The sequence below is a fragment of the Strongylocentrotus purpuratus genome, unplaced genomic scaffold, assembly GCF_000002235.5.
Source record: "Strongylocentrotus purpuratus isolate Spur 01 unplaced genomic scaffold, Spur_5.0 spur5_scaffold_7, whole genome shotgun sequence".
NCBI classification, from domain to species: Eukaryota; Metazoa; Echinodermata; class Echinoidea; order Camarodonta; family Strongylocentrotidae; genus Strongylocentrotus; species Strongylocentrotus purpuratus.
This window is the reverse complement of record NW_022145613.1, coordinates 37,316,892-37,332,836: the sequence shown is the minus strand read 5'-3', so window position 1 is coordinate 37,332,836 and position 15,945 is coordinate 37,316,892. Positions and strand designations below refer to the sequence as shown.

General features: G+C 35.3%; 1 protein-coding gene across 3 annotated transcripts in view; it reads right to left on the bottom strand.

Annotated features, from left to right (window-relative positions):
- Positions 1-15,945, bottom strand: part of LOC576983 (striated muscle preferentially expressed protein kinase) — a 76,977-nt gene that overhangs the window by 45,907 nt on the left and 15,125 nt on the right. For 2 of the 3 annotated variants that reach the window (XM_030974215.1, XM_030974216.1), the window contains exons 4-6: positions 6,603-6,757; positions 4,511-4,638; positions 2,726-3,548 (exon numbers count right to left, since the gene is read on the bottom strand). In XM_030974215.1, coding sequence (XP_030830075.1) covers positions 2,726-3,548; positions 4,511-4,638; positions 6,603-6,757 — 1,106 coding nt within the window. Of the gene's footprint in view, positions 1-2,725; positions 3,549-4,510; positions 4,639-6,602; positions 6,758-11,954; positions 12,159-15,945 lie in introns of those variants that run through there. The other variant, XM_030974217.1, reaches the window with a different exon arrangement.

Below are 15,945 nucleotides of genomic sequence, written 5' to 3'. Positions count from 1 at the left end.
TATGTGCCATTGATTAAGACTTCAGTCCTAAACTGGCATACATCACTGAATACAGAAAGGTTAATCTGTCTGATCAAGACCAGGCAGCTAGCTCCTGGGAACATTCACATCTGTGTTACGTACCGCAAGAAGTTTTGATGAATGGTTGAAAAACAAACCATCCCAGGCAGCAATATGCAGCAGACTAGAACCCATGTCATCCTAAATCATCAATCTTCTAAAAGGTATTTTGGTAATGTGGATTGGGGGGAGGTCTGCTTTATAAATGCCAGTTCAAAGTTCTTGTTAAAGGCATTGTTTAGCAATGTTCCAGTTTTGCAAATCTGAGATACATGGCCCTATGAGTTATCAGTGTCTCTGATATGGTGTAATATTGAAGCTCTAAAAAAATGCGCTTCAAATAATCATGAAGTGCTTCAATAATTTGTAAAAATCTTTGAGTGACTAGTTTTACCATCCAATAGACTGCAGTGTTATAAAAAACCTTTGGGAAAACGGTTTTTGAAATTTCGAATTCCAATCAAAAATATCTTAATTATCAAACATGCTGAATTTGCTTGTAAAAGTCATGGGATTCATTTCTGACCTAAAGGTTTATAATTATGATTGCAGCATGAGCAAAATCCAAGATTTGTTTAGAATCACAGGCAAAGTTACCTTATCCCTTAAGTCTTCAAGGATATTGATACAGACACGTACAATGTTCTGATAATGTCAAGTTTGGTTTTATGACACATCGTCTAGTGAAGGTTACATAACAGGTCAATATCTAACATTATATACCTCTCTTTAGTATGTTGAATAAATCTAGTCATCTGATTGGTCAATTGGAGTCGTGATTTTAGCCATGCCCACCTACAGGTAAATAGTTTTTGAGAAGATGCCCGCTTGTTCAGGGCATGGTTGATAATCACAAAAAATTAAACAAACTTACAATAAATAAATGTACTACATGACTTGCATCATAAAGAGCCAACAATTACGTAAATTTTGCCATAATGTACAAATTCGCACCTGAACAAGAAGAGACAAAAAGACAAGGAAAGATGTTTGGAAATGCAGAGGCCGACATGGTAACCAAAGGCTTGTAAATTGAAGACCTCTTCAGTTTGTCATCAAATTTTTTTTTTTAAAGCATGAAAACTTCAACAACGAAAATTATTCGGAAAGAAAGAAAGAAGTCAAAGGGAAATTATTCAAGATGATGGACAGGCAAGCTCGAGAGGAGGTAGTGAAGAAAAATCCAAGAGATGAAACCAAATACCTAAAAGAATGCCATGGCGTAGTGGCAAGATGGAAACCTCTTAAACAACAGAGGGCAGCATATAAGACAGTGATGGCTTGTTACTTGAATCACTGAAACAACTGTGAGAATAACATCTCATGTGATTGAAAAAATCTAATTAATTCCAACAAGAAAAAAAAGCAAATTACAACATTTGTGCTCTTTACAGAGTGTTGCACCTCTATGTAAAGATCATTTAGCAACCAGGACATAATTGAGTCTGATCCGTAAGGGCTACATGTAAATGTATATCCAATATGGTAAATAACTGCCTCACCTAAATGAGACGACCATACAGTTTCAAACCCAAGACCTCAAGATTTTCAGACTATGTTTTTTTCTACTATGCAGATGTAATGATACTATTGAACCATTATATGATTTATATTTTCAGTCTTTGACAGATAGGCCTTAAAGGTTGCACAAGAATTACATACCATAGCGTTTCAAATATTTTATGCATATGTTTAGTTTTCCATCTTTTCTCATTTATAATCCTTACATTTTGTAACATCAAGGTACATTTCATGGTTATATACAGAGCAACGCTCAAAATACACGGGGGCGGTGGGCGATTCGCCCCCGTGAGCTACGCAATCGCTTCCGTCAGAGTGCTCACGGGGGCGATAGCAAAATTAAAAATCGCCCCCGTGGAATTATAAAATAAAGACGATATTTTCTGTTATAACTTTCACACAATATTGAGTTTCAACTTTCAAACCTTAAACCAATGACATGGAACTATGGAGGTTATATTTTGATAGCGTGCAGGATTTGTCGCTCGAATTTGTCGGTGTCCAGAGGCTGCAATATTGTAAAGAAATAAACGTTTTTTTTCGCCGCAAGATGCGCTATATCTCCCATATCCACATCTCCATGGGGTACAAACAACGGAAGCTCGCAGTGTACTGCGGCCGTCAGCAGTGGTCATACTAGCTGCGCCAGTAGTATACTGTTGGCACGCTGCCGCCCCATGGAGAAGTTTTTCGTTGTGAAAATCGTGAATCCTCTGAAATCTGGAGATTCCAAAAGAGCAGCAAATAATGAACCTCAACCAGTGAATCAACCGAAAGCTAAAATTAGTACAAAGGAAACTTGTTGGCAAGGAGGCGAATGAATACGGGCTTGGACAAGAAATTTTGTACAGAGGGAGAAGATCTGACCATTAGCTGCATGTTATAACTTGTAAAGATGTAAGAGGGAAATATAATGCCGACTATTAATGATAATAATGAAATAACAAAGAATTTTGGAGTATCGTGGGTACCAAATCAAAGGAAATTTGTATTAAAAAAGAGCCCCCGTCAGTACTAAAAGAACCCCCGTGAGAAGGCTCACGGGGGCTCTTTTTTTTTTGGAAGAGCCCCCGTGGACAAAAAATTAATTTGAGCCCTGATACAGAGCAAGGATAATTTAAAGTATGGTACGTGAAAAACCTACCTTCAATGACTACCAGTTCAGCAATGCTGTGAGCTGTTCCAATGGTGCTCTTTGCTACACATGCATACTCTCCTGCATCAGACACTGTAGCATGTGGGATGATCAACATGCAGTTCCCGTTGTTTCCTCTGTCAATGATATAGTGGCCTTGGTTGGAGGCTTCGATCTCTTTGCCATCATGGTACCACTGAATCTCTGGCTCCGGTAACCCCGTCAGCTTGCAGTCAAACGTGACGCCTTTCCCCTCCCAGCATTTTGCATCTTCCACATGTATAAGGAACGAAGGGCGTGCAGAAGTATGCGGCCCTTTGTTGCTTTCCACCCCCTGGGTTTGCTCCTCGACAAAGAGTTCAGCACTGATCTGCTTCTCCCCAAGGGAATTAATGGCTTTGCAAGAGTACACCCCCTCGTCTTCGGGAAGGACCTCCACGATATGGAGTCGGTGACTGAAACTCTCATGGTAGAATTTGAAGTCACCGCTCTCATGGATAGGGCGATGATTGTAGAGCCATATGACCTTGGGGGTAGGTGTCCCTCGAACCTTACAGACCAGGTTTACATCCTGACCTTCACAGACTGACAGGTCCTTGAAGAAATCAATGAATTCTGGAGGCCGACCTGAGGACTTCTTCCTCTCTGGTTGGACGGTGAGCTTGGCGGAGCTGGTCTGCTTCTCTCCGTTTCCATTGTAGATCTCGCAGGAATACTCTCCAAGGTCGGTCAGCTGAGCAGAGAAGATGGTGAGGGTAGTGGTGAAGCCGTCCTCTACTATCCTAGGATCATGTGTGGAGTGAATTCTCTTGCTATTGTGGAACCATTTGACCTGTTGAAGATGACAACAAATTAAAGACATCAAAATTGTTATTTCTGTCACAAATATATTCACAAGTACATTAATACAGGCTTTCAAGGCCCACTGCACTACTTATAGCTACTTGCACCCTCTATATAACAAACAATGCCTAATCGGTGACCATCGATCTCCAATGATCCTCTTTTTGATGTTAATTGAGAGCTGATTTGATGAGATAACCACCTATCCAGTGACCTTGCAGGGTGGCCTAATCCCTCCTGTACACTAGTACAGATGGGCTTTAAAGCACATAGTCATACAGTATCAATTCCTTTTTAATTTTGAAGCCTAAGCAAGATAAAAGTATGTGGTTGGTGAAACATAAATCTTCTCTTTTATAGTTATAATAATAAATAATAATAATAATATTGAATATTTAGGAGCGCTAAAAACAATAAGTACCATAGCGCATTTATTTCATGAACACTAAGGCACCATCATGTCTATTGAAGATCATTATAGAACCCTTTAAGTCAAGACCAAATCCTGAATGAAGTCATGTCAAAGATCCTGAACAAGAAAATTAAGCATAGTAGTGTATCGTAATAATTGTGATGGTACTACCATGGTAGTAACATGGTATATGTACTGTGGGTATATGTACCGTGGCCACAGTAGCGTGGGCAAAATATCAACACAACAAAAATTTATATGAGAATTGAGGTATGAAGAGCAGCAATGGAGCAGGGGGAGCAAAACTAGACCCATGGTTCCCCTTTAAAAATTCTTAAGTTCACCAAAGAAAATCCATCCTCTATTTGATTTTGTGCCCCTTTCTAATTTTGAAACAATTTTTGGCACAAATTTGATAAACTTGCTTATGTTTTAGATCTTTTTAAATTGATGTACCCCCCCCCCCCCCTCTCCCCTCCCCCTCCCCTGGTAGCATCATTCTTGATCCACCCCTAGAGAAGAAGATAATATGAGCATACCGTTGGTTTGGGTTCTCCTGAGATGTGGCAAGCAAACCGGACCTCATTTCCTTCTTTGATCATCACATCTCTCACCTGGGAGAGGAACGATGCTGGTGAAGTGTTCACCTTAGGGGCGGGCTTCTTTTCTGCAGAAACATGAAGAAAAGAAAAGAAATAAAAGAGAAGAAATTAAGGCAAGTAGCTTTTTACCCTCTATTGCCACAGTTGACAATTGTCATCAGTGTATGTGGCAGTTGGTTAATAAAGAGATAAGCAAGCAGACTTACAATTGTGTTTGGTCTTATGATGCTGGTGATAAATTTAGCTTTAATAGGGCTGGATTCTTTTTCCATAGACATAAAAAAGGGAAAGCACCTTAAATTGTCACATTTAAAACAAAGTCTGAAGAAATAATGCTGATGATGGCAATGAAATTTATAAAAATGTACGATTTTAACAATGCTGATGATATATTCACAAAATACTACATTTAGTCTTTTTAGTACACACACACACGCATAAAAAGAGATGAGAGCATTTAAAACAATCAATTATACAACAATGTTTGAGTTTAGAAGGTTGGTGATGAGTTCACCTTTAAGCTAACTTCGTCTTAACCAAAGAAAGAGAAATACAGAAAAGCAATAATTTCATCAAATTTTAGATACAACTTAGTAAGAATCCATCATATCGTTGATACCAAAGGTTCTTTTATTGAATGTTTTCCAGTAGGAAAACTCTGGCATTAAGGATGTATCATAATTACAGTCATATCTAAATCAATGATCAATTTATGTATAACTCAACAAGGAAAGGTTTACAACACAACATTTGTAGTGATTCATGCAGGGAAGAACACATTTCAAAAGGTGGACTTGGGGCAAGGAAAGATCTTGGAAAGTTTAGCAAAAATATAGATGCACAGAAAACAATATTAAGGATCTAGATAAATGTTAAAATGTTTCAAGTAATCTTATTCAAATACTAGTCAATATCACTGCAAGTAAGATAAGTGAGACTATAAAATCGAATTAACCACAATTTACCCCACTTATCCTTAATACATTTTACTTATTATTTAGCAATGCTAGCTTTCAATGGCCATGTTTAAGAAAACTCTATCTATACATATCATCCATTTACAAAGATACCTACATGGATATTGAGACGATCATATAACATTTGTCTCTAAATTGATTTTAGACTGGAGATCAGTATGTGGCGTAAAACAATGCAAATCCATCTTGAGCTTAGAGTGAGATCCTATATGCCAGTCCATTATTTGTTGGCAGGTATTATCCCAGCGTGTAGGCATCCCGACCTTGCATTCCGACCCCGTCTTGGAGAGTGCGCCCGCTAGGTCGAGCAGCAAGACAAGAGGCTTAACGCTGCTACGCCTGGCCCAATACCAACCTATCAAGTAGTCAACTCATATCCTAGCTGTCATATCTATATCAACACTGCTCATGTAATCTATGATGAGCAATGAAACTTATTGTTGTATGCTGGCTAAGCAGTGCAAGTGGATGTATGGACACTAATAGTATTTGACAGCGATAGTTTATTTTTTTCAAATTTTCCTTTCTTTTACTCTACATATACACAAGGGATACCAGTTATTTTCTTATCTGTTCTTTGCAAAACCATTACATTTAAAGAAAAGTTGGACCAAAATTGTGTACATTAACACCATACTGCCTAGAACATAACAAGAAATGTACATGTTGCCATTTTGCCACTAGAATTACACTGAAGCAGTACGCAGTCAATCTGAATATGTAATTCTGTATAAAAGGAAAAGACATCTTTTGATTTGAATTTTGACATTTTAATTTCTTCATTACTCCATGCAGCCTATTTAGACTACATATTTGAAAATTTGCAATAAACATGCAGCTATGACTGCAAATATTGAGATTTATCTCACCAGTGACATTGTAAATTTTGAGATACACCTCTAAAACATGACATCAATATGCATCAGCTCACTAACAGCGGATATGAAATCAGTCTAAGTGAATAACACTAATTGCAAATTAACCTTTCATTTCATGCTCATTTTCAAAATCAAGTAAATGAAAATTTCTTTCAAAAGTTATCAAATATTTACCTTTCATTTTGCTTTCTTCCTTTTGTTTCCCTTCTCCTATAGGAACATCATCATCCATCTCCATGGAGTAAACTCCGCTGTCGCCATGACGAATCTTATGCCTCTCTGGTTTCTTTACTGGTGTAGGGACGGCTGGCTTACTGTTATTCTTTGCCCTGTCAATTAAAACAAGAAGAAATGTTCAGGTATTGGTGAAAAATCATTTCGAATCCAATTAATTTACACTTGTATAAAACAGAACAACCAATTTCAAATGCTGAGGGAGAAATAAACATACACTAACGTCTTTGTGCTTTTGTGCATATTTTTATGTACAAAAGATAAATGAGATGGACATAATGTTATCATGAGACAACAAAATGGAAGCATGAGAGAGAGAAAATAACAAGAAAAGAGAAAGAAATAAAGGAAGAATTACTAAGAAAGGAAACAACAGAGAAAAAGAAAGATGGAAAGGAGATAATGGGAAAGAGGAAAATATAGAGGAAATGAACAGACATACATGTACACAACACAAAGCAAGTTTAAAATGATAACACATGGACATTAATTAGAACAGTGTTTGTACAGAGCTAGATAGATGCTACTGTTAGCTCTGTGTTGCATGAAAGGAGTTAACAACCTTCTGGCTCCAAACAGAAGGAAAGAGGAATTCAAGAAAGAAAGACCTGAGTAAATGTGTGCAATATTGACCCCAACAGTATTATTAATACTGCTCAAAAGGTTGGGGAATGGTTTGGCACTCCAAGGAAAAAAATACTTAAAACATTTCAGGGGCTACTTTTCAAGCTTGCTTGCATGAAAATAACACTCTTTAATTTGTATTGCATTGAACTCTATGCAAATTTTGGGGGCTCTTTTATTACTTTTGGGGGCTCCTTTGGGCATTTCGGGGCTAATTCGCCCTGAGCCCCCGTTTTTTCTTCTTCACTGTGGCACTCTAAGTGTATGGCCTGGATGCCAGCATAGTTCATAATGCTGTCAGCAAGGCACATTGATGCATACTATAAATAGTCATGGATGGATGTGGCCAGTTCAACTTCAAGCCCTATCGTATCTATCACACTGCAAGCACATTATCTATGTTACGCAGATGTTGCAGGTTTATGACTGTCCGAGCTAACACATGCACAGATGTGCAGCTCGGGGATCTGTTATAGTATTGGACTACATAGCAAGACTGCATCATCAGGGGGTGGGCTGTTTCATGAGTGTTAAATTGATAATTGGAATTAATGGGCCTGTATACTAGATTATAACCTAAACTTATGGTTGGTCTTAAGTCAACTTTAACAAAGTAAAGTTGTAGACTGATGTCTAAATTTTGTATTGTGAACATGAAATTAACCAAAATTCAGGGATAAGTGAAGAGGTTGACCAAAGATTTCATTTTATCCAAACCTCACACTAACCTTCAAACCAGCAAAATTGTGTTCTTTGTTATTAAATTTATGGATGATCTGATCTTAATGCACAATATACTGTACAATTTTGTGTGTTCTGGCATTTACCCTTTGTGCTAAACTTCTTTAAAAAATAAGAGTAAATCTTTCGTATGAAAGGAAATTGTGTTGCATCATTTATAGTCTTAAAAGAATAGGCCTGCAATGACTTTCAGGCTTTAAGTACTTTGAAAATCCTGTCACTTGTCAGTCTATTAATCTGAATGTGACACTCATAAACACTTTGTTTGTTTGTTTATTGTTTGTTTTGTGTATAATGAAGCTTAGTGAAGACCATGTCACATATCGTCCCTATTTTCACGAAGTGATTGTCATGAGGAAAATCGCATACAATTTGCGTGATGATTTTCCTCACTACCGTCACTTCGTGAAAATAGGGACGATATTATCAAATTTTTTCTTCTATCAAATTTATTGTTTCATTTACTCTCTGTCCTCCATCAGTCAAAATATGAACCAAATAATTTTTCAACCCCCCCCCCCCCCACAAGCACACAATAGAGCATTCCTCTTCACTTCAAGTAGTCTACCCTTTAGTTAACCCTATTTAGAGGACCAGTCAAATCAACTTTATACTAATCTGATTTGATCTATGGAGGCTTGCACACTATTTAGGTCAATTGGCCTCTTCAACTCAAAATGTATACTGTAGACAAATGTAATATATTGACACAATTTACAACTAACAAAGACATTTCTACCACCTATCCTACTTTAATATTGTATATCAAGTAAACACAGCTGTTGTCTGCATCTTCCTGGAACCAAAAATGTATTTCAATCAATCTTCTATATGTGTACATGGGAATTTATAGACAAGCTAGATAATTTACAGTTTAATATACAGATCATTATTACAAGAACAAGTTTGGGGTGTTTTCATCCGTATGAGATGACATTCAGTAGATTTATGTTTAAAGAGATGAAACAAAAAGAGAAAGAGACAAAGACACAGACACAAACAGAGACACAGACAGAGACACAGACAGAGAAAGTGACAGAGAGAGAGAGAGAGAGAGATAGATAGAGTTCCAATGTAGGATAAATCGCATTGCTGTCACCATGTATATTTACATCTCTCTGAGATACTGGCTAGAGATTTGAAGAAGAGAATGTTGTACCAACTGATACTTGCAGAGATAAGTGCATTTATGTATCAGTCATGCTAACATGGGATACCCTGGGATACAACATATAAACAATTAGATGAAAATGATTATGTGAACTGATGCTTTGACATAAAAATAAATATACCATAATTGGAGGGTAAAATTCAAAACAACCTAGACTGAGCTGTAAAAAAGATTTGAAGAAGGTGATCACAGGGTCACTTGCTTTCCTCTTTAGGGAAATATTCTAAATAATAAACAGTGACAAGTCGTGATTAAAAATAAAATAAATAATTGAAAAAAGGAAAATATGACCTATACCTCAAAATAAATATAAATAGCTATACTTTTTGGTGTAATATCTTAGGAAAATTTAGTATGCTTAGATATACAAAATATAGATATGTAGGAGGTAAGCATATAGAGAGCCCACATCATTGGGGTAAAAACAATTTCCCCAAAATTCCCAGCAAGTGCAATGTTTAAAAAAAGAAATAAAAAAGTATGTTTACATATACACAAGATAAGCATAAGTAGGAGGTACACACAGTCATTTAATCATATTTTGGGGAAAAAAACTTTCAAAATTCAATGAAATGGTGAAATTGATGCTTGAAATAGATAAAGAGTAGATGACAACATGACAAACAGTCATCTGATAAATTTACATCTACACAAGATAAGGGTTCGTAAAATGGTTTTGAAAAGAGCGACTCCTAATTCCACATTTGCATCCCTCTTCAGAGACAACACTCTACACTTTACAATCTATAAAAGAAATAGTGATTAACTAATTAAAAGAAAAAAAACATAAACAGTTTTGAAAAATGACCTATGCCTTAAATCAACTACTAATAGCTATCCTTGTTAAACTTTTGGTATAACACCTGAAAGAAGACAAAATAGTAGCATGTTTACATCTACACAAGATAAACAGTTAAAAATTGAATAAATGAAAAGTAGTTAATGCTTGAAATAAATAAAGATCAGACAACATGAGTATATGACAAACATTCATCTTATAAGTTTACATCTACTATAGATAAGAGTTTGGAAGCTGAAACGAATTGTATTGGTAAGTATAATTGAATTCATAACGTTTATTGATATAAAAAAATCAATGTGTTATAATTTCACATAGTAATTCATTAGAACCAGTAAAAGAAGATACAAGAAGAATATGCAATAATTGAATGGGTATATCTTTTATCATAATACCAATATTGTCCCCTCAAGAATAGAGAAAGATTACATAACTGTTGAAAAGATCTAAATGAGTAAAAGTATTCTCTACACCTAGTAAGCAGTATATATTACGTTGAAATGTTATATCTTTCTCTTGTGTCTACGGGCTAAATGAATACAAAGATAGTATGTTTACATCTAAGTAAGATGAACATGCAGTATATTTCTCTTTTTTCTTAACAACATCTATTTGTCTTTGCAGGACAATTCTCTTTATTTCCTTAATCATAGAAACCCATGGACATGTTACTAGAACATGGAAAACTAAAAAACATAGAGTAATTGCATGATACACAGTCATCAAGTATGTTTACATCTAGACAAGATAATTATTTTCAAAATATAAACAGCGTTGTAATAAACTGATCACAGGCAGTGATAAATAAATACATACATTCATCATGGTAAATATAAGATGTAAACATTACCTAATAATAATAAACAAATGTCATCTTGTTTGTTTACATCTAAAACAAAAACAATAGATATACAGTGGATTGAGAGATAGTGCTGTACTAATAGATACTAGCATAGATACTGAATGTAAACTATAGTCAAGCAGAGAAGTATGTTTTACACTTATGCCTCTATATCATTGTTTCTTGTTCTCTCCTTTCAGTCTTGTCTCTCGATTTCACTCTTTCTTTCTCTCTCTCTCTCTCTCTCTCTCTCTCTCTCTATTTCTCTCTTTCATGTTATCATATCATTGTATTACTATGGTATATGTATGAAATTGTAAATCATTTTGTCTTTATGTCATTTCACCTTGTAAAATCCATGTAATTCAGCCCCTGGGCTGCCATGTGGAATTCTGTGAATAAATAGCAATGTTAGGCAAACTACATTCACCAGAATGACCCCTCCACAACATCTACCCCACCTAACTACCCCTTGAATGATAGCCACTACCCAATTACCTATCTAGAAACCAACATCCTACAATGCCCCTCAAGAAAAAGAAGCCCCTGAGAAAATTTCCCAAAACAAACTAATCTTAGAAAAAATGTCTATCTCCTCACAACTGCATAAATCTCAATATTTATATTGCCCTGAATGAGTCTGAGGATAGCTATCTGAATGGTTACTAATTTAAAGTTTCTAAAAATATGAATTAAAGTTTTAAACAAATTGAAGAATGTTGATGGATACTGTGTATGTAAATATGTAACATGCATGTCACTCAATTTGATAACTCGTAAGATATGATTCCGGATTGGGTTTTTTTTTGCAACAGGGTATATTTTCCTGGGAGTGTATTTTCGATGCACATGTCTAAGAATCCATGTTTAAAAAAATAAAAACAAACGTTACATGTTTTTTTTAAAGCAGTTTACAAATGCATAAGAACTCAATAAATGTCTCAATCATTTAGACTGATAGATTGCCAAATATTAAATGTTCATGTTTTGAATAAATGTTTGTTTATTGATACTAATAATTTTGTGTTAGTATACTATTTCAAGAAAACATTCAAATAGAAATATATATAAGCTGTATTCACATGAAACATAAAATGACATTTGATCATGACTTACTCCTATTACATGCACTGAAGTTGACAAGCATGTATTTGTTTGTTTCGACACCCTCGGAGTAGCAGCATGGATCCTTGCTTGTAGAAGCTAGCTTTCCTAGCATGTCAATCAACTCAGTAATACAATCCAGGTGTTCAAAACCAAGACATGATCCCCTTCTTCCTTCTCAGATACAACCACAAACATTAACCCTCAAAGCCTCACAATCCTGACAGTCTATAGACAAAACAACAGGGTGGGTCGTACTCCGGTAGGCAAGGCACTACATCCGCGATGGAATATCTTCCAGAGCTTCTTCAAGAGACAGTGATGAGTTCCATACAGATGGAAAGACTTAACGTGAATTACAGCGCTATAACAAGCACACCCATCTTGTCTACTAACCCTCCCCAATCAGCCAGGTCACTGGCATCCTCATAGCTCCAGGAGAAAAAGAAAAAGACGGAGCCAGCAGCTACAGAAAAGGCACAACTTATATCGCTTATTCTGCAGATAATAAAATTTACAGCAATATTCTACAGATATTTTGAGATTGAATTTATATTCCAAGAAATCTTTGTTGATAAATTCCACTTCTACATGACGTCAAGATGAATGATGATTAGAGATGTCCCAATCACACGTCACTCGCCAAACTTTTCTGAACCTCTGAATGGATGCATTCCCCCTTTTAAATGTACATGATACGTTGGTTAAGCCAGCCTCCTGTGTGTATTTGTGTATGGGACGCATCATGTAGTACCTATCCCCATGTACTTGTATAGCCGTGGGTTAAGTACGGAGCTCAGGGTATTAAAACATGCCACAAATAGCGGTCGACATACCGCCTAGTCTTGGGGCTTGGCTTGGCTTCCCTGGCCTGGCCTACAGTGCAGGGGGGCCCAGCCTAAACAATGCCTTCACCAACACTCAATGATCGCTATCTAGATACACACGGCTGCTCTTAAATTGCCATGCAATCTTATTTTTTAATCTACAACCCCTCTCCTGCCCATTTTTTTTCCATCTCAAACAGGACGACAGTGGAGTGGAGCCAAAAAAGCTATACTTGAAGCTATAACAAGTAATGGTCATATGCAGCATATGATCTCAAAAGTATTTGCTACAATTATTACATACCAATTTCTCAAATTTTCAAAAACCTAAATTCCTCCCTTACTCCTGAAATCACTCCTAATCAGAAAATATATCATTTACTACCATAATCAAGCCTTTATTTGTAATTCTTCTTCTTGCTCACTATGTTATTCCATCATTCTTTAAAAAACTTTTTTTTAAAGCATCAATGACATGGCATTAATCTTAATCAGTCTGCTTCAGGTATATTTAGAAAGATTGATTTTAAAAAATCGTTTAAAAATATATCTCCTTTGGACAGCAAAAGGATATAAATGTTAATATTAGCAGAGGGCAAAACATTCAAACAATAATTACATAACTGAAATAATTAAAAGTTTATAACTTTATAATGAAGTTTTTAAACTTTTAGCAAAGAAGTACATTTTACTTTCTAATTGAAATTTAATTGAATGGATTTCTATGGAATGTGTTTATTAATCACTTTGGCCGGAAAAATTGCTCTATCCTGGTTAATAAGTTAAGGGGAACCATAAACATGGTGGGGTGTTAGTCAGGATGACCACAATATAACCTTTAATTCACGCACTTATGTAAACCAGTGTCCTGGTCTGTGCTGCCCTTTTCTCAATGCATATGGTGTAATCGCTCATGACATCAAACGATTGCCTCAACATTAGAGCATAGGTCATCCAGATATGGGTGTGGAGTCTATCACCACATAGTGATATATATCACAGTCCCAGGTGTATTATTCTATGTTAGTCAATATTCACTTGTCAAAAACATCAAACTATGGTTAGGAAAGTGTATTACAATGACAGACATTTAGTTCTTCTGCCATGCGGTTAATAACTATTATACTTATGATCCACCTTTGCAGTTTTATAGCTATTTAGATAACATATAGTTAGATGGCCTTTCTTATCAACTGTGACATTATAGCCCACATGCATCACTCTACGTTGTAATACATATTGACACCAGTGATTACTTTGTCTCGCCTACATTCTGTTCTTTAATCTGGTATTTTCTGAACGTATTTTCATTGGAGGGTAACTTTATCTTTAAACAACAACCAATAATGAGAGCCGTTAAACAAAAATCGATATTACTTTTAGGCAATCCACGCATTGGATGTTATTATAATTTTTTTAAATTTCAATGTTTATCTTTTTTGTATTGTTATTATCATCATCATTTTTTGTGCGTTCGTTATGAATAAATGTTATCATTTGATGCTGTGGTCCTGGAAATTAAATATATTAAATTTGGAGAAATAAATTAACAATTATTTATCAAACATAATCTAGATCTATGGTAATGATATTGATAGTAAAACACAACATTTAATCAAAGGCTCAAGAACAAAACATTCAAAAGAAATCAACTGAAGCAATCTCCAATCCTGCAGATTTTCTTTTCAAAATGATTTTGTTTTTTGGAGTGGTTTCTATCTGCCAATGGTATACAAGAGCCTCCCTAAATTAAGCCTTCCAGGAAGTCAGTAGGTTAAATGAAATGAGCTTTTTAAGAAAAAAAACATAGTTATCCAATTGCTAGGTACTAGAAATGTGCAAAGCCAGAACATTTTAAGCAAATAATATTAAGCTCCACTCTTCATCTGGGGAGTGCTGAATTTGCTGAATTTGCTGAATTTGCTGAATTTGCTTGGCTTAATATAAGAACCACCAGTTCCCTTACACAAAGAGTTAATGATGCACATCAGTTAATCATATAACAATCCAAATTGCAGGGGTGTCAATCAATATTAATTGATAATAATTAAGATTACACTACATGATATAGGACAAACAAATTTGGTAGAAAATGTATAATATTAAAGTAAAAAGCAAAGAAAGGTGAAGAAATCCAGTTGGTATTTCTGACCACATGCATAACATAGCATCTTACACAAGGGATCCCTTTCCAGCAGTTGTTAATTATTTTAGATTATATTAGTTTGTTAATAACAGAATGGTATAAATTACAAATCTACTAATAGACAATTTGAAATTACTATGTGCAAGTTTTTTTAATTGTTATGCATTGTCATTACCATAACTCAAGATAAACTTTTACAACGTACTCAAGTTTATGAAACTTTGTTTGAGCAATATTACAACTATACGTGTCAGCCGTTTCCTAGCTAATTTTGTTCTTGACTCTTTATTTATCACATTATAATCTCCCTGTTCTACATTGTATTTATAGTAGGACAGATATACCTAAAGCTTCAAGACTCATAAAATGTGTCCATTAAAAGATTATCTATACCAGTGTTAAAAGGTTTGTCATAGAGCTCTTAAAGACTAGAAATTGTTAATAACCATTGTGCTGCAAAAAGCAATCCTTCTGTCAATTGGTGCCTATTGTTTTGTGCCTAATTGCAAGCGTGACAAACAAGCCATTGGGCAGAGAAGTGAAGCATCCAAAGTGTAAACTGTGTATTTTATGTTTTGAATTATATTTCGAATAATATTTAATGAAGGTAAAACGTAAATCATCCATAAAGGATTGATCAGTTTGTAACCAAAATTGAATTCACCAATACTTTTGAAACTATAATTTTAACATCCAAAATTAGACTCAAATTCAACATAATTTAAGAATGTTAACATTTTTTAAGGATATATTTAATGATAGAGCTTTAACATAGTAGTGGATAGTGGCAGCCCAGACACTTCCAAAAGCCCAGGGCAACAAGAAGGTTTGACAGAATCAGAATATGGGCAACACTCTGAGAAGGGCAAGGTAATACAGTAGGTCTGTACCAAGTTACACATGGCAATGATAGTCTATGACATCATACTTTTTAAAAACTCTCATATCACCACCATCATTGTGACATTTAATCAAAAAAAAGTTAAAGAGAGTTGGAAAGTATTAGCTTACATTAGCTTACTTGAATGAA